At 40.3% G+C, this 24,791-nt stretch overlaps 1 protein-coding gene across 20 annotated transcripts in view; it reads right to left on the bottom strand.

Annotated features, from left to right (window-relative positions):
• Positions 1-24,791, bottom strand: part of LOC108274931 (protocadherin gamma-A11) — a 97,679-nt gene that overhangs the window by 51,429 nt on the left and 21,459 nt on the right. For 2 of the 20 annotated variants that reach the window (XM_047160100.2, XM_047160101.2), the window contains exon 1: positions 16,989-20,274. The exons of 7 other annotated variants lie outside the window; for them this stretch is intronic. In XM_047160100.2, coding sequence (XP_047016056.1) covers positions 16,989-19,418 — 2,430 coding nt within the window. In that variant the 5' untranslated portion in view covers positions 19,419-20,274. Of the gene's footprint in view, positions 1-250; positions 2,918-3,718; positions 7,128-7,173; positions 11,101-11,146; positions 13,982-14,018; positions 16,825-16,988; positions 20,275-21,798; positions 24,654-24,791 lie in introns of those variants that run through there. 11 more of the 20 variants (XM_053685593.1, XM_053685594.1, XM_053685602.1 and 8 more) reach the window with 6 other exon arrangements.

The following is a 24,791-nucleotide window of genomic DNA, read 5'->3' as shown; positions in this document are numbered from 1 at the left end:
TTGACATGATGTCACCACAAAAAGTAATGAGTAAATTTTGATAATACTAAAATGCAACACAAAATTGTCTTTATAGAAATTAAACACAAACAAAAGCGTATCTTGTTACAAATTATTTACCTACTTCTTATGAGACAGCAATATGAGACAGCAAAATTGTATTTTGTATTTGAAATATGTATTTAAATTTCAGGTAGCAGAAAGCTGCCCGTATCTCTGCGTGTAGACCGGTTTTTATTGTGGCTCTCACCTGATCATAGTGATCACCAACTTGCTCCCTCTGGGCATGTTTAAGTGTCTGCGTCCCACTGCTGTCCAGACTAATGATGCTCTCAGTAGGAGGTCTGGCGTATTTCAGATCACTCTTTCTAGAGTCAGTGGTTCTGTAAGCTTCATAATTGTACATATGCTGTAAAGTTCCTGTTCCCCCAACGTCTGCGTAAAGAGGTGGATAATACGGAATAACTGGTAGATTGGCGCCGGATTTATAAAACATCCGCTCACGTCTCCATCTGTAGCATTTCACTGACAGTATAGCTATGATGGACACGATGAAGAGAAAAGAAACTACAGCCAAGGCCAGGACTAGATAAAATGTCAGGTTGTCGTTGTATTCCTTGTCGTGTGTAAAGTCAGTGAACTCGGAGAGCACTTCAGGGAAAGTGTCCGCCACCGCCACGTTAACATTGACTGTAGCTGAACGAGAGGGCTGTCCGTTGTCCTCCACTACAACAGTGAGCTTTTGTTTCACAGCATCTTTATCAGTGACTTGACGCACAGTTCTTATTTCTCCATTCTGTAAGCCCACTTCAAACAGCGCCCTGTCTGCCGCTTTCTGCAGTTTATATGAGAGCCAGGCATTCTGTCCAGAGTCCACATCCACAGCCACCACTTTAGTGACAAGATAGCCCACATCTGCTGAACGAGGCACCATTTCAGCCACCACAGAGCCACCAGTTTGTACTGGATACAGAATCTGAGGCGCGTTGTCATTCTGGTCCTGAATAATAATTTTCACACTCACGTTGCTACTGAGAGGCGGGTTTCCTCCGTCCTGCGCTTTTACGCGAATATTGAACTCTTTTGTTTGCTCGAAATCAAAAGATCGGATAGCAAGAATCTCTCCGCTGTCTGCGTTAACTGAAATATAAGACGAAGCAGAAACTCCGTTCACAGAAAGATCTTCTAAAAAATAAGAAATGCGCGCATTATTACCAGAGTCTCTGTCAGTTGCTGTCACCGCAAATATAGACACTCCAGGTGAATTATTTTCCATCACATAAGCGGTGTATGAGCGACGCTGGAAAACAGGGGCGTTGTCGTTCACATCAGATATTTTAAGCCTCAGTGTTGTATTTGAAGACAAAGATGGAGATCCTTCATCTGTAGCTGTGATCGTTATATTGTATTCAGAAAACATCTCACGATCTAACACAAGGCCTGTAATTAAACTAAAGAAATTAGAGGATGTAGATTTGATGCGAAATGGCAGATCTGAGTTCACTGTGCATTTAATTTGTCCGTTTTTCCCGGAGTCTATATCTTTAACATTTAGTATTGCTATAACAGTCCCCAGGACGGAATCTTCTGGGATTGGGTTAGAAAATGAGATAACACTGATAACAGGGTAATTATCATTAACATCAAGAATTTCAATCAGCACCTTACTAGTATCAATTAATCCTCCCTTGTCAATTGCCTCTACATTCAATTCATACTGCTTGGATTTTTCAAAATCTAAGAAACCTTTCACTTTTATTTCTCCAGTGTCCGAATCAACATTAAATAATTCCATGGCCTCTTTTCCGGAGCTTTGTGAAAATGAATAGGTAACCTCGCTATTAGATCCTTTGTCCATGTCAGTAGCACTGACTGTCACTACTAAACTATCCTTAAAGGCATTTTCTGACAAAGACGCTCGGTATATTGGCTGACTGAACACAGGAGAATTGTCGTTTGTATCAAGAACAGTGACAGTTATCTTAACTGTTCCAGATTTCTGAGGAGATCCTCCATCAAATGCTGTCAAAATTAATTGATGCTCTTCCTGTCGCTCTCTGTCTAAATGTAATTTTAATAATAGCTCAAAATATTTGGTACCGTCGTTACGAGATATTTCTTTCAAAGTGAAATATTCCGTGGGATTAAGGGTGTATCTCTGCGGTGCATTACTACCAACATCGGGATCATGCGCACTGTCTAAAGAAAACCGCGAACCGGGGGCTGCAGTTTCCGGGATCTCAATACTGATTTCTTTTCTGTCAAAAGCAGGTGAATGATCATTGATATCCAGTATTTCAAAATCAATTCGATGCAGCTCCACAGGATTATCTAGAATAATCTGAAAATGTAAAGAGCATGGGGACACTTGAGCGCACAGCTCCTCTCTATCTATCCTCTCTCTCACTATCAGAGTGCCTTTATCCACATTCAGACCGATGTACTCACGACTGTCCTCCGTAAAGATCCGCGCTCGCCCAGATTTCAGTCTCTTTACATCCAAACCGAGATCCTGAACGATATTTCCCACCACTGATCCCTTGTTCATCTCCTCGGGAATAGAATAACGGACTTGCCCGTGCGCAACGGCCATGACAAAAGCAAATCCAACCAGAAGCATTGTCAGCCATGTCGAAACTCGCGCAGTAGAGCCACTTATCCGTTCATCGAGGGAACAAAGGACTCCCATATTATAAACACTGTAAGCTACACACGATTGATAACCTTCAAAGTGGTTTCAACTGAAATAAAAAACAATCTCGCAAAGTGCTGAAGGCTAATACATCCGTAATGCTTCTTTAATGCAAAGACAGTCCAAGTGAAAAAAGCAAAGCAGAATGCAGTCAGAATACAGGGGAGGATCTAAAAACAAGCATATAAAGCTGTAACCCTGACCAACAGCGTCACTCGGAGCATCAGAGTAATACTACAACAGTAACGAAAGTCAGTTAAAGACAGACAGACAGACAGACAGATAGACAGACAGACATAGGTACTTAGTTTTCAGAACTGCAAAAACATATTTAAGATTGTAAACTAGTTGCAATTTTTTGCACTGGATAGTACAAACTGACAAAACAGAGCAAAATCTATTTTCACGCAACTTACCCCACCTATAAATCTATCAAAATACTACAAAGTACTGCAACTGAAAAATGTATTTAAAAATACGGTGTTTTATATTTTGAAAGGGCAAGACATCTTTTGAAAGAGAGCTGTAGGTGCCAATCTGTATGATGAATTGTATGAAGCCATGTATTTATTTGACATCTTTAAAGACATTAAAAATATCTAAAGTGATAGATTTCAAACATCCTGGATAGAATCGTATTAATCAACATAGCTCTACTTCTACATTTGCTCACTGACAAGACCATGTTGTTGTTTTTTTTGTTCCACAAACAGAAGGTGTTGAGTTTGACGAGTCCTGGACTCTGAATAGAATTCTTAGCTATAGTGCATCTCTAACGTTATCGCCTTTTCTAAAATCGCACGAGGATCCGTTTGAATTACATTAACACGCATAAATATTTTCTGCATATACAAAATAAAAACACAAAATACATATGTATATTGATACAAAATAAATAAATAAAAAATACTCGTTTTTTTCTATCACCGTCATATAAGAAACTTGAAAGAGTATTTTGTATTTAAAGAGCAAGTATAATAAATACTAAATATTCCTTCATACACTGTAGATGTTTTTAGCTCTCACCTCATCATATTCGGCACAGGTTTTTTCCCTCTGATCATGAATAAGTGTCTGTGTACCACTGCTGTCCAGACTAATGATGCTCTCAGTAGGAGGTCTGGCGTATTTCAGATCACTCTTTCTAGAGTCAGTGGTTCTGTAAGCTTCATAATTGTACATATGCTGTAAAGTTCCTGTTCCCCCGACGTCTGCGTAAAGAGGTGGATAATACGGAATAACTGGCAGATTGGCACCGGACTTATAAAACATCCGCTCACGTCTCCATCTGTAGCATTTCACTGACAGTATAGCTATGATGGACACGATGAAGAGAAAAGAAACTACAGCCAAGGCCAGGACTAGATAAAATGTCAGGTTGTCGTTGTATTCCTTGTCATGTGTAAAGTCAGTGAACTCGGATAGCACTTCGGGGAAAGTGTCCGCCACCGCCACGTTAACATTGACTGTAGCTGAACGAGAGGGCTGTCCGTTGTCCTCCACTACAACAGTGAGCTTCTGTTTCACAGCATCTTTATCGGTGACTTGACGCACAGTTCTTATTTCTCCATTCTGTAAGCCCACTTCAAACAGCGCCCTGTCTGCCGCTTTCTGTAGTTTATATGAGAGCCAGGCATTCTGTCCAGAGTCCACATCCACAGCCACCACTTTAGTGACAAGATAGCCCACATCTGCTGAACGAGGCACCATTTCAGCCACCACGGAGCCACCAGTTTGTACTGGATACAGAACCTGAGGCGCGTTGTCGTTCTGGTCCTGAATAATAATTTTCATACTCACGTTGCTACTGAGAGGCGGGTTGCCTCCGTCCTGCGCTTTTACGCGAATATTGAACTCTTTTGTTTGCTCGAAATCAAAAGATCGAATAGCAAGAATCTCTCCGCTGTCTGCGTTAACTGAAATATAAGACGAAGCAGAAACTCCGTTCACAGAAAGATCTTCTAAAAAATAAGAAATGCGCGCATTATTACCAGAGTCTCTGTCAGTTGCTGTCACCGCAAATATAGACACTCCAGGTGAATTATTTTCCATCACATAAGCGGTGTATGAGTGACGCTGGAAAACAGGGGCGTTGTCGTTCACATCAGATATTTTAAGCCTCAGTGTTTTATTTGTAGATAAAGATGGAGATCCTTCATCTGCAGCTGTGATCGTTATATTGTATTCAGAAAACATCTCACGATCTAAAATACGGTCAGTAACTAAACTATAGAAATTAGAGGATGTCGCTTTGATGCGAAATGGCAGATCTGAGTTCACTGTGCATTTAATTTGGCCGTTTTTCCCGGAGTCAATGTCTTTAATATTCAACATCGCTACAACAGTCTCCGGGGCAGAATCTTCAGGAATGGCGTTAGAAAATGAAATGACACTGATAACAGGGGAATTGTCGTTAACATCAGTAATATCAATAAGCACTTTACTGGTATCAGTTTGTCCGCCGTTATCCATCGCCTTGACATTCAGTTCATACAGTTTAGATTTTTCATAATCTAAGGAACTGTTTACTTTTATTTCTCCAGTGTAGGAATTAATAATAAATAGACCCATGGCCTCTTTTCCGGTGCTTTGTGAAAATGAATAGGTAACCTCACTATAAGATCCTTTGTCCTTATCAGTAGCACTGACTGTCACTACTAAACTATCTTTCGGAATATTTTCTGACAAAGACACTCGGTATATTGGCTGACTGAACACAGGAGAATTGTCGTTTACATCAAGAACAGTGACAGTTATCTTAACTGTTCCAGATTTCTGAGGAGATCCTCCATCAAATGCTGTCAAAATTAACTGATGCTCCTCTTGAAGCTCTCTGTCTAACGGAGTTTTTAACACCATCTCAACATATTTTACACCATCACTCCAAGATAATTCTTTCAAAGTAAAATGTTCCGTGGGATTAAGGGTGTATCTTTGCAGTGCATTCAACCCAACATCGGGATCATGCGCATTGTCTAAAGAAAACAGCGAACCAGGGGCAGCAGATTCCAGTATTTCAATACTGATTTCTTTTCTGTCAAAAGCAGGGGCATGGTCATTAATATCCAATATTTCAACATCGAGTGCATGTAACGCCATTGGATTATCTAGAATAATCTGAAAATGTAAAGAGCATGGAGACACTTGAGCGCACAGCTCCTCTCTATCTATCCTCTCTCTCACTATCAGAGTGCCTTTATCCACATTCAGACCGATGTACTCACGACTGTCCTCCGTAAAGATCCGCGCTCGGCCAGATTTCAGTCTCTTTACATCCAAACCGAGATCCTGAACGATATTTCCCACCACTGATCCCTTGTTCATCTCCTCGGGAATAGAATAACGGACTTGCCCGTGCGTAACGGCCACGACAAAAGCAAATCCAACCAGAAGCATTGTCAGCCATGTCGAAAAGCGCGCAGTAGAGCCACTTATCCGTTCATCGAGGGAACAAAGGACTCCCATATTATAAACACTGTAAGCTACACACGATTGATAACCTTCAAAGTGGTTTCAACTGAAAAAAAAACTATCTCGCAAAGTGCTGAAGGCTAATACATCCGTAATGCTTCTTTAATCCAAAGACAGTCGCAAGTGAAAAAAACAGCAAAGCAGAATGCAGTCAGAATACAGGGGAGGATCTAAAAACAAGCATATAAAGCTGTAACCCTGACCAACAGCGTCACTCAGAGCATCAGAGTAATACTACAACAGTAACGAAAGTCAGGTAAAGACAGACAGACAGAAAGACAGACAGACAGACATAGGTAATCGGTTTTCAGAACTGCAAAAACATATTTAAAATTGTAAACACGTTGCAATTTTTTGCACTGGATAGTACAAACTGACAAAACAGAGCAAAATCCATTTTCACCCAACTTACCCCACCTATAAATGTATCAAGATACTACAAAGTACTGCAACTGAAAAATGTATTTAAAAATAAGGTTTTTTATATTTTGAAAGGCGAAGACATCTTTTGAAAGACAGCTGGAGGTGCCAATGTCTAAGATGAATTATATGAAAAAAATTATTTATATATAATCTTTAAAGACATTAAAAATATCCCGTCATAGGTTTCAAACATCCTGGATAGAATCGTATTAATCAACATAGTTCTGCTTCTTCATTTGCTCACTGACTAGACCATGTTTTCTTAATACACTTAATGAACTGGTCACAAACAGAAGGTGTTGAGTTTGACGAGTCCTGGACTCTGAATTCTTAGCTATAGTGCATCTCTAACGTTATCGCCTTTTCTAAAATCGCACGAGGATCCGTTTAATAAACGACATTTACACGGATGAATATTTTCTGCATATACAAAACTGAAACACAACATACATATGTATATCGATACAAAAAAAAATACTCGTTTTTCTACGACAGTCATATAAGAGACTTGAAAGAGTATTTTGTAATTAAAGAGCAAGTTTCAGAAATACTGACTATTCCTTCATATAGATGTTTTTTGCTCTCACCTCATCATATTCGGCACAGGTTTTCTCCCTCTGAGCATGCGTAAGTGTCTGTGTTCCACTGCTGTCCAGACTAATGATGCTCTCAGTAGGAGGTCTGGCGTATTTCAGATCACTCTTTCTAGAGTCAGTGGTTCTGTAAGCTTCATAATTGTACATATGCTGTAAAGTTCCTGTTCCCCCGACGTCTGCGTAAAGGGGTGGATAATATGGAATAACTGGCAGATTGGCACCGGACTTATAAAACATTCGCTCACGTCTCCATCTGTAGCATTTCACTGACAGTATAGCTATGATGGACACGATGAAGAGAAAAGAAACTACAGCCAAGGCCAGGACTAGATAAAATGTCAGGTTGTCGTTGTATTCCTTGTCGTGTGTAAAGTCCGTGAACTCGGAGAGCACTTCAGGGAAAGTGTCCGCCACCGCCACGTTAACATTGACTGTAGCTGAACGAGAGGGCTGTCCGTTGTCCTCCACTACAACAGTGAGCTTCTGTTTCACAGCATCTTTATCAGTGACTTGACGCACAGTTCTTATTTCTCCATTCTGTAAGCCCACTTCAAACAGCGCCCTGTCTGTCGCTTTCTGCAGTTTATATGAGAGCCAGGCATTCTGTCCAGAGTCCACATCCACAGCCACCACTTTAGTGACAAGATAGCCCACATCTGCTGAACGAGGCACCATTTCAGCCACCACAGAGCCACCAGTTTGTACTGGATACAGAATCTGAGGCGCGTTGTCATTCTGGTCCTGAATAATAATTTTCACACTCACGTTGCTACTGAGAGGCGGGTTGCCTCCATCCTGCGCTTTTACGCGAATATTGAACTCTTTTGTTTGCTCGAAATCAAAAGATCGAATAGCAAGAATCTCTCCGCTGTCTGCGTTAACTGAAATATAAGACGAAGCAGAAACTCCGTTCACAGAAAGATCTTCTAAAAAATAAGAAATGCGCGCATTATTACCAGAGTCTCTGTCAGTTGCTGTCACCGCAAATATAGACACTCCAGGTGAATTATTTTCCATCACATAAGCGGTGTATGAGCGACGCTGGAAAACAGGGGCGTTGTCGTTCACATCAGATATTTTAAGCCTCAGTGTTTTGTTTGTAGATAAAGATGGAGATCCTTCATCTGCAGCTGTGATCGTTATATTGTATTCAGAAAACATCTCACGATCTAAAATACGGTCAGTAACTAAACTATAGAAATTAGAGGATGTCGCTTTGATGCGAAATGGCAGATCTGAGTTCACTGTGCACTTAATTCGTCCATTTTTCCCGGAGTCAATGTCTTTAATATTCAACATCGCTACAACAGTCTCCGGGGCAGAATCTTCAGGAATCGAGTTAGAAAATGAAATGACACTGATAACAGGGGAATTGTCATTAACATCAATAATATCAATGAGCACTTTACTGGTATCAGTTTGTCCGCCGTTATCCATCGCCTTGACATTCAGTTCATACTGCTTGGATTTTTCAAAATCTAAGGAACTGTTTACTTTTATTTCTCCAGTGTAGGAATTAATAATAAATAGACCCATGGCCTCTTTTCCGGTGCTTTGTGAAAGGGAATAGGTAATCTCACCATTAGATCCTTTGTCATTGTCAGTAGCACCTACCGTAACTACTAAACTATCTTTCGGAATGTTTTCTGACAAAGACACTCGGTATATTGGCTGACTGAACACAGGAGAATTATCGTTTGTATCAAGAACAGTGACAGTTATCTTAACTGTTCCAGATTTCTGAGGAGATCCTCCATCATATGCTGTCAAAATTAATTTATGCTCCTCTTGTTGCTCTCTGTCTAACGGTGTTTTTAACACCATCTCAACATATTTTACACCATCACTCCAAGATAATTCTTTCAAAGTAAAATGTTCCGTGGGATTAAGGGTGTATCTTTGCAGTGCATTCAACCCAACATCGGGATCATGCGCACTGTCTAAATAAAACAGCGAACCAGGGGCTGCAGATTCCAGTATTTCAATACTAATGTCTTTTCTGTCAAAAGCAGGGGCATGATCATTAATATCCAATATTTCAACATCGAGTGCATGTAACGCCATTGGATTATCTAGAATAATCTGAAAATGTAAAGAGCATGGAGACACTTGAGCGCACAGCTCCTCTCTATCTATCCTCTCTCTCACTATCAGAGTGCCTTTATCCACATTCAGACCGATGTACTCACGACTGTCCTCCGTAAATATCCGCGCTCGGCCAGATTTCAGTCTCTTTACATCCAAACCGAGATCCTGAACGATATTTCCCACCACTGATCCCTTGTTCATCTCCTCGGGAATAGAATAACGGACCTGCCCGTGCGCAACGGCCATGACAAAAGCAAATCCAACCAGATGCATTGTCGTCCATGTCGAAAAGCGGAAGACAGAACCACTTATCCGGGCATCGAGGCAACAAAGGACTCCCATTTTACAAACAAACCATTAATGTATTATTTCAATAAAAATAGATACTATTTTCGAGAAGTGTTAAAATGTGCCCGTAGCTGCTTGATGAGTAGAGAAACAGTCCCAACTGAAGAAAAGCACCGTCTGGATGCAGTCAGAACACAGCGGAGGATCTAAATATGGCGTTTAGGATCCGCACAACCTAACCAACAGCGTCACTTAGAGAATGAATGAAATATTACACCTGATCAAAAAGCCAGGCAAATAAAAAGACTTAGATAGGCAGATAGATAGACAGATAGATAGATTGATAGATGATGTGATCGCAATCATGCTACAAAAAGCTTGTCAACATTTTTAACTGCTGTCATATCTAAACCCAGTGGTTGGCATAGCTAAGGCTAACTCTTCCTATATTTCGGAAACCCCAATGCAGGTCTGAACTTAACGGTAAAGTAATAATAAATATAACTTTATATTTACTTTGTAAAATATCACAATGCTATAGTGCTCTTTTGTTCTCCATTGTGTAGCTAGATGATCATGGAAGTTTTTTCCCCTTTAGCCAGCATCTGCCTTATTGGCTAACTTATACTGTGGTTAACTATATGGGTTAACTACATTTCTTTTTGCAAAACATTGGATTGATTTTTTTTTATTGCATTCTGTTCATTTCCACCCTAACATCAAAAGGCAACTGCATGCAGGATTGTGCTGTATATGAACTGTTCACAAAAAGAAGGTGCCTTTGGTTCTGCAGAGAATTACTAGCCATAGATCAGCTCTGTTTTAAGTGCTCGACCAGAATTGCACGGCAATCATTTTATGGGACGTTAGCATTCCAGGCATTTTCTGCATCTATAAATATTGAGATACAGAAATCACACGCATTTTGATCAAAATACTGTGAATTTTACATTATGATTCCCATAACTCAAATTACTTTCCATATTAGTTAGTTATTACTTTCTGTATTACTTTCCATATTGACATGTGTTAAATGCAGGTGCATTTCACTAATATGTATTCAATCTATGAAAAAAAAACAAGTCCAGCTTAATTAGCAAAAATTAAATTACAACATATCAAATAAATGTTGTTAACATACTGAAACAAATGTTTCCAGATGTAAATAAACCTCAGTCTCAGTTCATGTTGCCAGTTAAGAACTGCAAATATATCCATGGGGTCTGTTTATATTAGTTATTGAGGGCTTTATTTTACTTATTAATGATATGAACATTGTGTGATGAAGGCATTGTTTATTTGTCTCCTTTGTATTGGCAATTATAAAAACATCAATTAATACAAGTAAAAGTTACTTTGTTAATGTTACTTATGGTGTAGTATTGCTGAAGGTCATTGAATGTCCAGGATAAATTATGCAACGAATAATGTCGGTTAAAGGAAACTTAATTTAAAGCATCAGCCAAATAACGTACGTTTTTTCTACCACAATTTTACAAGAACTCAAAAATTATTTAATATTTAAATACGATGCAGCAGAAATACAACGCATGCCTGCATGTAGCTCTGTTATAATAATACCGCTCACCTGATCATAGTCATTTGTTTTCTCCCTCGGAGCATGTTTGAGTGTCTGTGTACCACTGCTGTCCAGACTAACGATGCTCTCAGTAGGAGGTCTGGCGTATTTCAGATCACTCTTTCTAGAGTCAGTGGTTCTATAAGCTTCATAATTATACATATGCTGTAAAGTTCCTGTTCCCCCGACGTCTGCATAAAGGGGTGGATAATACGGAATAACTGGCAGATTGGCGCCGGATTTATAAAACATCCGCTCACGTCTCCATCTGTAGCATTTCACTGACAGTATAGCTATGATGGACACGATGAAGAGAAAAGAAACTACAGCCAATGCCAGGACTAGATAAAATGTCAGGTTGTCGTTGTATTCCTTGTCGTGTGTAAAGTCAGTGAACTCGGATAGCACTTCGGGGAAAGTGTCCGCCACCGCCACGTTAACATTGACTGTAGCTGAACGAGAGGGCTGTCCGTTGTCCTCCACTACAACAGTGAGCTTCTGTTTCACAGCATCTTTATCAGTGACTTGACGCACAGTTCTTATTTCTCCATTCTGTAAGCCCACTTCAAACAGCGCCCTGTCTGTCGCTTTCTGCAGTTTATATGAGAGCCAGGCATTCTGTCCAGAGTCCACATCCACAGCCACCACTTTCGTGACAAGATAGCCCACATCTGCTGAACGAGGCACCATTTCAGCCACCACAGAGCCACCAATTTGTACTGGATACAGAATCTGAGGAGCGTTGTCGTTCTGGTCCTGAATAATAATTTTCACACTCACGTTGCTACTGAGAGGCGGGTTGCCTCCATCCTGCGCTTTTACGCGAATATTGAACTCTTTTGTTTGCTCGAAATCAAAAGATCGGATAGCAAGAATCTCTCCGCTGTCTGCGTTAACTGAAATATAAGACGAAGCAGAAACTCCGTTCACAGAAAGATCTTCTAAAAAATAAGAAATGCGCGCATTATTACCAGAGTCTCTGTCAGTTGCTGTCACCGCAAATATAGACACTCCAGGTGAATTATTTTCCATCACATAAGCGGTGTATGAGTGACGCTGGAAAACAGGGGCGTTGTCGTTCACATCAGATATTTTAAGCCTCAGTGTTTTATTTGTAGATAAAGATGGAGATCCTTCATCTGCAGCTGTGATCGTTATATTGTATTCAGAAAACATTTCACGATCTAAAATATGGTCGGTGATTAAACTATAAAAATTAGACGAAGTGGCTTTGATGCGAAATGGCAGATCTGAATTCACTGTGCATTTAATTTGTCCGTTTTTCCCGGAGTCAATGTCTTTAATATTTAGCATCGCTATAACAGTCCCCGGGGCAGAATCTTCTGGGATAGGGCTGGAAAATGAAATAACACTGATAATAGGGGAATTATCATTAACATCTGTAATTTCAATGAACACTTTACTAGTATCTGTTAGACCACCTTCATCCATTGCCTCGACATTCAGTTCGTACTGTTTGGATTTTTCAAAATCTATGAAACTCTTCACTTTTATTTCTCCAGTATGGGACACAATACTAAACAAATCAATGGCCTCTCGTCCGGAGCTTTGTGAAAACGAATAGGTAACCTCGCCATTAGACCCTTTGTCCTTGTCAGTAGCGCTGACTGTAACTACTACAGTGTCCTTTGGAGAATTTTCTGACAAAGACACTCGGTATATTGGCTGACTGAACACAGGAGAATTGTCGTTTGCATCAAGAACAGTGACAGTTATCTTAACTGTTCCAGATTTTTGAGGAGATCCACCATCAAATGCTGTCAAAATTAAGTTATGATTCTCTTGTTGCTCTCTGTCTAAAGGTGTTTTTAAAACCATCTCAAAATATTTGATACCATCACTCCGAGATAATTCTTTCAAAATGAAGTGGTCCGATGGATTAAGGGTGTATCTTTGCAGTGCATTCAGTCCAACATCGGGATCATGCGCACTGTCTAAAGAAAATCGTGCACCAGGGGGAACGGTTTCGGCTATTTCAAAACTGATTACTTTTCTGTCGAAAGCAGGTGCATGATCATTAATATCCAATATTTCAACATCAACTCGATGGAGTTCCATTGGATTATCTAGAATAATCTGAAAATGTAAAGAGCATGGAGACACTTGAGCGCACAGCTCCTCTCTATCTATCCTCTCTCTCACTATCAGAGTGCCTTTATCCACATTCAGACCGATGTACTCACGACTGTCCTCCGTAAAGATCCGCGCTCGGCCAGATTTCAGTCTCTTTACATCCAAACCGAGATCCTGAGCGATATTTCCCACCACTGATCCCTTGTTCATCTCCTCGGGAATAGAATAACGGACCTGCCCGTGCGTAACGGCCATGACAAAAGCAAATCCAACCAGAAGCATTGTCAGCCATGATGAAACGCGGAAGGTAGAGCATCTTATCCGAGCATCGAAGAAACAAACACCTCCCATATTACAAACTAAATATTAAGGACTTATTTAAAAAACAACAACAAAAACAACAAAAAACATATGAAGTATTTCCTGTATGTGTTAGAAGGTGGCTGGCGCTGCTTGATTAATCGAGATACAGTCCCAACTGAATAAAACCGCCGTCTGCATGCAGTCAGAGCACAGGGGAGGATCTAAATATGGCGCTGAATATCCACACAGCCTGACCAACAGCGTCACTTAGAGCACTAAAGGAATATTACACCTGATCAAATAACCAAGGCACAGACAGACAGACAGACAGACAGACAGATAGATAGATAGATAGATAGATACCCGGAATCGATTAATTTTTCATACCAAAATAGAGAACTGTTTAGATTATATTGCATTATGGCAAGAAAATATAAATGAAAATCAGACCTGGTAAGATAAGTTGCAGTTAGAGGTTTCTTACCTGTTCATAGTCATTAGATTTAATTTTCTGCGCATGCGTAACAGTCTGAGTTCCACTGCTGTCCAGACTAATGATGCTCTCAGTAGGAGGTCTGGCGTATTTCAGATCACTCTTTCTAGAGTCAGTGGTTCTGTAAGCTTCATAATTATACATATGCTGTAAAGTTCCTGTTTCCCCGACGTCTGCGTAAAGGGGTGGATAATACGGAATTACTGGTAGATTGACACCGGATTTATAAAACATCCGCTCATGTCTCCATCTGTAGCATTTCACTGACAGTATAGCTATGATGGACACTATGAAGAGAAAGGAAACTACAGCCAAGGCCAGGACTAGATAAAATGTCAGGTTGTCGTTGTATTTCTTGTCGTGCGTAAAGTCCGTGAACTCGGAGAGCACTTCAGGGAAAGTGTCCGCCACCGCCACGTTAACATTGACTGTAGCTGAACGAGAGGGCTGTCCGTTGTCCTCCACTACAACAGTGAGCTTCTGTTTCACAGCATCTTTATCAGTGACTTGACGCACAGTTCTTATTTCTCCATTCTGTAAGCCCACTTCAAACAGCGCCCTGTCTGCCGCTTTCTGCAGTTTATATGAGAGCCAGGCATTCTGTCCAGAGTCCACATCCACAGCCACCACTTTCGTGACAAGATAGCCCACATCTGCTGAACGAGGCACCATTTCAGCCACCACAGAGCCACCAGTTTGTACTGGATACAGAATCTGAGGCGCGTTGTCGTTCTGGTCCTGAATAATAATTTTCACACTCACGTTGCTACTGAGAGGCGGGTTTCCTCCATCCTGCGCTTTTACGCGAATATTGAACTCTTTTGTTTGCTCGAAATCAAAAGATCGAATAGCAAGAATCTCTCCGCTGTCTGCGTTAACTGAAATATAAGACGAAGCAGAAACTCCGTTCACAGAAAGATCTTCTAAAAAATAAGAAATGCGCGCATTATTACCAGAGTCTCTGTCAGTTGCTGTCACCGCAAATATAGACACTCCAGGTGAATTATTTTCCATCACATAAGCGGTGTATGAGTGACGCTGGAAAACAGGGGCGTTGTCGTTCACATCAGATATTTTAAGCCTCAGTGTTGTATTTGTAGATAAAGATGGAGATCCTTCATCTGCAGCTGTGATCGTTATATTGTATTCAGATATTTTCTCACTATCTAAGTACTGCGCAGTAACTAAGCTGTAGAAATTTGTTGATGTAGGATTAATTTTGAATGGCGCATCTTGAGCTGTCGTGCATTTCACGTTTCCATTTTTCCCAGAATCTAAATCTTTAACATTCAGCATTGCTATTATCGTGTCGGGTGTGGAGTCTTCAGGAATTGCATTAGAAAATGAAACTATGCTTATGACCGGTGCATTGTCATTAACATCAGCTATTTCAATCGTCACTTTAGAAGAATCTGTCAAACCGCCATTGTCTGTTGCCTCGACATTTATTTGAAAATGCTTTGCTTTTTCGAAGTCGAGTTCACCGTTAACAGTGATATCACCGGTATCAGAGTCAATATGAAACAGATTCAAGTCTTTTCCTGTGCTTTGCGAAAACGAATAATTCACTTTACCATTTGTTCCTTGGTCTTTATCATTAGCAGATACTGTAGTCACATGAGTGCCCTTCGGTGAATTTTCCGAAAGGGTAACTACATATAAAGGCAAACTAAAGACAGGCGCATTATCGTTGGCATCAACAACTGTAACAATTATCTTCACAGTACCCGATTTTTGTGGGCTACCGCCATCAAATGCTGTTAGAGTTAACGTATGCTCTTCTTGATTCTCTCGGTCTAAAGATTTCTGCAACACCATTTCTACGTGTTTTAAACCATTATTATCAGTCAATTCTTTCAAAGCAAAGCGATCTGTTGGATGAAGTGTGTATCCTTGAAGAGAATTGACTCCTACATCCGGGTCATATGCGCTATCTAAAGAAAATTTAGCTCCAGAGAGAGCCATCTCACTTATTTGAAAACTTATTTCTCTTCTCGCAAAAAATGGCGCATTATCATTGATATCCAGAATTTCTATATCGATTTGATGAAGCTCCATTGGATTATCTAGAATAATCTGAAAATGTAAAGAGCATGGAGACACTTGAGCGCACAGCTCCTCTCTATCTATCCTCTCTCTCACTATCAGAGTGCCTTTATCCACATTCAGACCGATGTACTCACGACTGTCCTCCGTAAAGATCCGCGCTCGCCCAGATTTCAGTCTCTTTGCATCCAAACCGAGATCCTGAACGATATTTCCCACCACTGATCCCTTGTTCATTTCTTCTGGAATAGAATAACGGACCTGCCCATGCGCACCAGCCACAAAAATGGGAAATATAGCCAGAAACCGGATGGACCACAAAAATACACCAGTGAAGGAACCACTTTTCCAGGCGTAGAGAGAACAAAAGAAACCCATATCCCAAATGCTGTAATCCATCTTCATTGATAAACACTCATTACAGTGAAATAAAATGAACAGTGATGTAATATCTGATGCCGTTTCTAAGCACAGCAGTTCTGTTTGCACCCATCTGACGCAACTACGAATGAAGGAAAATTTTGCAGTCTGGGTGACGTCGCAAATAAGTGTGGACCTCTCAATGAGCGTTTAAAATCCGCACAGCCTGACCAACAGCGTCACTCTGAGCACTTAAGAAATATTACAACGAAAATACAGCAAAAATTATTTAATTACAATTCCCTATTAAATCCACGTTTCGTTGACAACTCAATGCAATCGCCATTTTAAAAAAGTTTTTTAAAAGGTTAATGTATTCATTAATTAGTGAAAGCCTCAAAGTGTTGCTACTTGAAAGAGAATAAAATACACTGCCAAGAAATACTGATGAGCATGGACAGATGAGTTAATAAACCAAAACATACAAGATTTGCTAAAGATTCAATCTAAAGCACTGTATTAAGCGCTAAAAGCTTATCAGTTCATACATCTTACCTGATCTTCAGGGTCATTTTCCAGTTGTTTTTTCTGAGCACGCGTAACAGTCTGAGTTCCACTGATGTCCAAACTAATAATGCTCTCAGTAGGAGGTCTGGCGTATTTCAGATCACTCTTTCTAGAGTCAGTGGTTCTGTAAGCTTCATAATTGTACATATGCTGTAAAGTTCCTGTTCCGCCGACGTCTGCATAAAGTGGTGGATAATACGGAATAACTGGCAGATTGGCTCCGGACTTATAAAACATCCGCTCACGTCTCCATCTGTAGCATTTCACTGACAGTATAGCTATGATGGACACGATGAAGAGAAAGGAAACTACAGCCAAGGCCAGGACTAGATAAAATGTCAGGTTTTCGTTGTATTCCTTGTCGTGCGTAAAGTCCGTGAACTCGGAGAGCACTTCAGGGAAAGTGTCCGCCACCGCCACGTTAACATTGACTGTAGCTGAACGAGAGGGCTGTCCGTTGTCCTCCACTACAACAGTGAGCTTCTGTTTCACAGCATCTTTATCAGTGACTTGACGCACAGTTCTTATTTCTCCATTCTGTAGGCCCACTTCAAACAGCGCCCTGTCTGCCGCTTTCTGTAGTTTATATGAGAGCCAGGCATTCTGTCCAGAGTCCACATCCACAGCCACCACTTTCGTGACAAGATAGCCCACATCTGCTGAACGAGGCACCATTTCAGCCACCACGGAGCCACCAGTTTGTACTGGATACAGAATCTGAGGCGCGTTGTCATTCTGGTCCTGAATAATAATTTTCACACTCACGTTGCTACTGAGAGGCGGGTTGCCTCCGTCCTGCGCTTTTACGCGAATATTGAACTCTTTTGTTTGCTCGAAATCAAAAGATCGGATAGCAAGAATCTCTCCGCTGTCTGCGTTAACTGAAATATAAGACGAAGCAGAAACTCCGTTCACAGAAAGATCTTCTAAAAAATAAGAAATGCGCGCATTATTACCAGAGTCTCTGTCAGTTGCTGTCACCGCAAATATAGACACTCCAGGTGAATTATTTTCCATCACATAAGCGGTGTATGAGTGACGCTGGAAAACAGGGGCGTTGTCGTTCACATCAGATATTTTAAGCCTCAGTGTTTTGTTTGTTGATAAAGATGGAGATCCTTCATCACTAACTATAATCGTTATATTATACGCAGGTGTTATTTCTCTATCTAAAACCTGCTCTGTTACTAAACTGTAAAAATTTAAGGTCGATTGTTTAATTTTAAAAGGCATATGTGGAGTAATAGAACATTTCACTTGTCCGTTTTTACCCGAATCTGCGTCTTTCACATTCAGCATCGCTATCACTGTCTCCGGAGCGGAGTCTTCGGCGACTGGATTAGAGAAAGAAATTACGCTGATAACAGGAGCATTGTCATTAACATCGATTAATTCAATAGCTACTTTGCATGAGTCTTTTAAGCCACCCTTATCTGTCGCTTCAACAGTTAATTGAAATTGCTTTGTCTTCTCGTAATCTAGATCATCATTGACAGTGATATCACCCGTGTCAGCACCAATACTGAATAACTCTAGTGCTTTTCCAGAACTAGAGGAAAAAGAATAGACTACATCACAATTTGTTCCTTTATCTCTATCGGATGCATGCACCCGTGCAACAAACGTGCCCTTCGGTGAATTTTCTGACAAAGACGCTCTGTACAACGACTGACTAAATACCGGAGCATTGTCGTTTGCATCCATAACAGATACAGTGATTTTTACAGTCCCAGACTTCGAAGGGCTGCCTCCATCGAACGCTGATAAAATTAAACGATGTATCTCTTGTTGTTCTCTGTCAAGAGCTGCCTTTAAAACCATCTCGACATATTTTATCCCATCATTCCCAGTCACTTCCTTTAATCCAAAATGATCAGTTGGACTAAGTGTGTATGTCTGCAGTGAATTTAAATCTACATCGGGGTCATGGGCATTGTCTAAAGAAAATCGAGCACCAGGCAGTGCTAGCTCACTTATATCAATACTGATTTCCTTATTTGCAAAAACCGGAGCATGATCGTTGATGTCTAATATTTCTACATCAATTCTATGTAATTCCATTGGATTATCGAGAATAATCTGAAAATGTAAAGAGCATGGAGACACTTGAGCGCACAGCTCCTCTCTATCTATCCTCTCTTTCACTATCAGAGTGCCTTTATCCACATTCAGACCGATGTACTCACGACTGTCCTCCGTAAAGATCCGCGCTCGGCCAGATTTCAGTCTTTTAACATCCAAACCGAGATCCTGAACGATATTTCCCACCACTGATCCCTTGTTCATCTCCTCGGGGATAGAATAACGGACTTGCCCGTGCACAAAGGCCACAAAAAAGCAAAAGAGAACGATAAGATCCAGTCGACGACACAAAACCCAGCAGCTTTTCCCGGTGTTGAGAGAACAAGGTTTGCTCATATTTTAAACGTTAGAATCTACTCAAGACGATGAGAAAAATATGATTGTGTTTTAAATGATAGTTAAATGGAATGTAGTATCTGAAAATATTGGTATACAACACTCCCCGAGGTTTTTACATGGCGCAGATTTGTTCTGAAATGATGAGAAATTCTGCAGTCTACGTGATGTCAGAAAACTGGGGAGGATCTACTAATGGACATTTATACCCTTCACATCCTGACCAAGAGCGGCACTTAGAGTCCTAAAGAAATAGTGCACCCAGAATGGAATTGAGGTAATTGTGGCTTAAACGTTAATAATGTAATTATTTGAATTTAAGCGGAACAGAAATTTAGGAAACTGATAAGGATTAAAATCACATGTAGTGCTTACAATATACGCTAAACCAAACCAGCTGAATTCAGTTCATCACTATGATCAGTGGCACTACTTTCCCTCTGCGCAGGTTTAGTTGTCTGTACTCCACTGCTGTACGAATAAATGATTCTCTTTATGTGTTGGATGCGCTGAGCTCTTAATGTTCCCAGTCTGGCCTATTCTGGGATGACTATTTTCTAGAATCTATTCTTAGATTTGCAAATCATCCACTCCAGTTTACATTTGAAGCATACGAATGACAGTATGGATATGATGGTCACCTTAATCGTTTATGTCGTAACCTTTCTCCATTTCTCCACAGCAAAAGCTGATTAATCTACATGACTTCTCAGTTTTGAAAATTGTAAGGCATTATTAATTATGTATAGTATCTCAGTACTAATTCGGAACAGCTCAGGAACGTTCACTATTTGAAGATGTAAAGAGCAGTGCGATTCCTGTTGTCATTCTCTTGGATTAGCCTATTCTTTCTTTGATGAACATAATTCAACTAGAGTTATTCAAAACGATCAAAACTAAATCCACAAGATTTGTCCAGTTTCAATGTCTTTACATCGAACAACGCGACGTGGCCTTTTAAGAGCCAAGCTCAGTCTACATTTAAGCACCACGGACAGTAGTACAAAGCGGCATGAGTGAACCTTTCATTCAACATTATTAAACGGTGTTGAAAAATGATTTTTCATAACTGATGTTGGTCATCATTCCCAGAGATGGCATAAAGAAGGCCAGTGACCACGTTGCAGTACTTCTTTACATTAAAAGAAGTTGCTTTTCCAATTATTCTTCAAATATATTGCCCATGTATAGTAGTAGGCCTATTATACCAAATTGACTGGACTTGCACTGTAATCTAAAGACATTTAAAGACATGATGGGTTGGGGGACATGCTCCCCTGGAAATGTTACTTTTTTGAATATAGTTTAAATTTGTTCCTTTAAATACATTTTTACAGCACCAATAATCACGTAATAATTTCAGTGATATTACCTCGATGAAAAGTGCACTAGAAATTCGACTAGAATCCAGCACTGGCGTTATTGGTATCAAACTAAAATAGACACCATGATTGCACTGAACTAAGCCCGCACTTATGAATTGAATTTGATTAGCATCTATACATACTGGACTAGACTTTAAGCTAGGTTGATATAGATAACCTGCCAAAAGTTAACGCAAAACAAAAAAAGACATTTTGCAAAAAAGTGTCGGATTTTTCTGAATCAATAAACTTGCCTCGCAACAGATGATTTTAGCACTCTGCATTTTTGGCATTTGTCTGGGCAGTGTGTTAGCTGTAATAACTTTACGCAGCCTACAGCTTCGACAAAATAATAGAGGGCATTCTATCGAGTAAAAACTACAAATTTGATGGGGACTACTGTTGCATAATATCATGTTTTACTTGTGAATATTTTTCTTCTGGTACAATCGCACAGCAGCCTACCTCCTCAATTCAATTCCAGCACTGTCGGTCTCTCATGAAACCATCACGTGTCACTCACTTGTTTCTGTAAGTCGTAACTGTTTTGGGTATTTATCAAACATCACGTGAGGAACACTGGATTGTGGTCATTAAGGTTCACATGAACTGTATGAAAACTATTGAGTAGGTTCGAAAATATCACGAATCGAAAATATCGTTTATGCACAGAATTAATTAGACTAATATCTGGATAGATTTCTATCCGACTTCTGCCCGCTTAGTACTAGTCATAATACTATTAAATATCAATTTATCTTCATAGCAAAAATAATAAATAAATAAATAAATATATAAATAAATAAATAACCAACAGAACAAATACAGAGGACATGACTTTGGTGTCCTAAATGGTAGCTACTGGCATGCATTTAAGTCGTATCTAAACGCCATCAACTCTAACATATTTGGCCTCTTTAAGTTAATACTACTAGACATTTAGACAACTTGGATACTTTTACTGATATTATAATTATTTCATGAGAGCTGACTCCAAAGTACTTTAGAATTCTCACCTGATCACCAAAATTGGTTAGTTTCTCCATCTGTGCATGAGTCAGTGTTTGTGTTCCGTTGTTGTCCAGACTAATGACATCCTGTTCAGACGTCCCGGCGTATTTCAAATCACTTCTTCTAGAGTCAGTGGTTCTGTAAGCTTCATAATTGTACATATGCTGTAAAGTTCCTGTTCCACCCACGTCTGCGTAAAGGGGTGGATAATACGGAATAACTGGCAGATTGACACCGGATTTATAAAACATCCGCTCACGTCTCCATCTGTAGCATTTCACTGACAGTATAGCTATGATGGACACGATGAAGAGAAAAGAAACTACAGCCAATGCCAAGACTAGATAAAATGTCAGGTTGTCGTTGTATTCCTTGTCGTGCGTAAAGTCCGTGAACTCGGAGAGCACTTCAGGGAAAGTGTCCGCCACCGCCACGTTAACATTGACTGTAGCTGAACGAGAGGGCTGTCCGTTGTCCTCCACTACAACAGTGAGCTTCTGTTTCACAGCATCTTTATCAGTGACTTGACGCACAGTTCTTATTTCTCCATTCTGTAAGCCCACTTCAAACAGCGCCCTGTCTGCCGCTTTCTGCAGTTTATATGAGAGCCAGGCATTCTGTCCAGAGTCCACATCCACAGCCACCACTTTCGTGACAAGATAGCCCACATCCGCTGAACGAGGCACCATTTCAGCCACCACAGAGCCACCAGTTTGTACTGGATACAGAATCTGAGGCGCGTTGTCGTTCTGGTCCTGAATAATAATTTTCACACTCACGTTGCTACTGAGAGGCCGGTTGCCTCCATCCTGCGCGTTGACACGGAAATTAAAATGTTTAATTTGCTCGTAATCAAAAGATCGCACTGCATGAATAATACCACTATCAGCACTGACTGACACATAAGAGGAAATGGGCACTCCGTTAACCGAGGAGTCCTCCAGTATGTAAGAAACACGGGCATTCTGTTTCGAGTCTGCATCTCTGGCTTTGACTGTGAATATGGAGAGGCCTGGTGAATTATTTTCTAAAATGGAGGCCTCATATGAACTCTTCTCAAAGACAGGTGCGTTGTCATTGATATCCGATATCTGTAAAGAAAGAGTGACGCTGCTGGAGAGGGAGGGAGTTCCTTCATCAGCGCACACCACGACGATGTTATACTCAGACACAGTTTCTCGATCCAAATTACTCTCGGTCACCAAAGTGAAGAAATTGCTCGCTGTTGATTTTAGGGTAAATGGTATATTTGGGTTCAGGGAACAGCGGACCTCACCATTTTCACCAAAGTCTGGGTCTTGGACGTTTATCATTGTCACAACAGTGTCCGATTTTGAGTCTTCAGATATGGTATTGAGTTTAGACATTATATTAATAACTGGCGTATTATCATTTATATCGGCAACATCTACATTAACTTTACATGAATCGGTTAAACCACCGTCATCAGTTGCTTGCACGTGAATTTGATGGTGACGAGACTTTTCGTAATCTAGATTTCCAGACACTTTAACCTCACCACTTGTCTCATTAATTTCAAACATTACGGGGAAAATTTCGAGTGTATTTGTTATTGAATATCTTATTTTACCGTTAGATCCTTTGTCGGCGTCTGAGGCGCTCACTTGCGTAATCACCGTGCCTTTTGGGGAATTCTCTGTAATGGTTGCTTTATACACTTCTTGTGTAAAAATAGGCGCATTGTCATTGACATCTAACACTGTGATGCGTATCTGTGCAGTGCCAGATAAAGGCGGATCGCCGCCATCTACAGCAATCAGGACTAAAGAGAACTGCTCTTGTTTTTCACGATCAAGAGGTTTGTGAAGAACCATTTGGACAATTTTGCTTCCATCTAGTTGATTTTGCAGTTTCAGAGAAAAATTGTCTGTGGGATTCAGGGAATAACTTTGAAGACTATTTAATCCAACATCCGGGTCCATTGCTCTTTCTAAAACAAATTTTGCCCCAGATACAGCTGACTCACTAATTCTGAAATTCATTTCCGTTCTTTTGAATAAGGGTGAGTTGTCGTTTACATCCTGAACCTCGACGGTAACACTGTAAAATTCCATTGGATTTTCAAGAATAATCTGAAAATGCAGTGCACAAGGCGTCGTCTGCCCGCACAGAGTCTCTCGGTCTATTCTCTCTTTGATAATCAACATTCCCTTTTCTACATTCAGCTCGATGTATTCAGTGTTGTCCCCAGTAAAAATGCGAGCTTTACCTGATTTCAGTCTTTTTACATCTAAGCCCAAATCTTGAGCAATGTTACCGACTAAAGAACCTTTTGACATTTCCTCAGGAATGGAGTAACTGACCTGTCCGTGCACTGAAGAGAGGAAGGGAAGACAAATAACCAATAGTACTTGCAGCGCCATTGTTCTGTCCGATATTTTCTTCTGCTCCAAAATAAAAAAAGTATATAATATAATCCAACCATGTATGATTAAATTCGGCGTCCCCGAAGCATCAGCTGACTGACAACAAGTACGAAGATCAAAGGTAGTAATTTTGGTAGTTCGATTTTGCTTTTACCTCGCTGTGCTCTGTTCATCTCTCTTTCTCTATGCACGCGTCTGAGTGAAGGGGGTGGTTCTGAAAAAAATAATAAATCCGCAGTCTGCAACTCTTTGACCTACAGCGGCACTAAGAGTCCAGTATACCGAACTACACAAGCATCTGAAGTATCAATAACAGGTAGTGTACTTGCAATGATATTTTTGAAACGATGACAGAGATTAAGCGTTGCAAAAGCGGTGCAAATATTCCCTAGCTCAAACTAGCACAAATGTAAACTGTCATAGCCAAACTGCAAGCAGGACTGTAACAACAGCAGGAAAAAAATAGCACGGCGCTTACTTAATGTATACCAAATTCTCAACAGAAACAAGGGGGAAATAAATTGAATATAACATTAATAGGGTAACCAAAGACCTTAGGTTTAATGAAAAAAAATCTAAAGAAGTAAAGTTGATACAAATAGTAACATTCA

The sequence above is a fragment of the Ictalurus punctatus genome, chromosome 14, assembly GCF_001660625.3.
Source record: "Ictalurus punctatus breed USDA103 chromosome 14, Coco_2.0, whole genome shotgun sequence".
Lineage (NCBI taxonomy): Eukaryota > Metazoa > Chordata > Actinopteri > Siluriformes > Ictaluridae > Ictalurus > Ictalurus punctatus.
The sequence above is the reverse complement of the archived record's forward strand: the minus strand, read 5'-3'. Positions and strand labels throughout refer to the sequence as shown.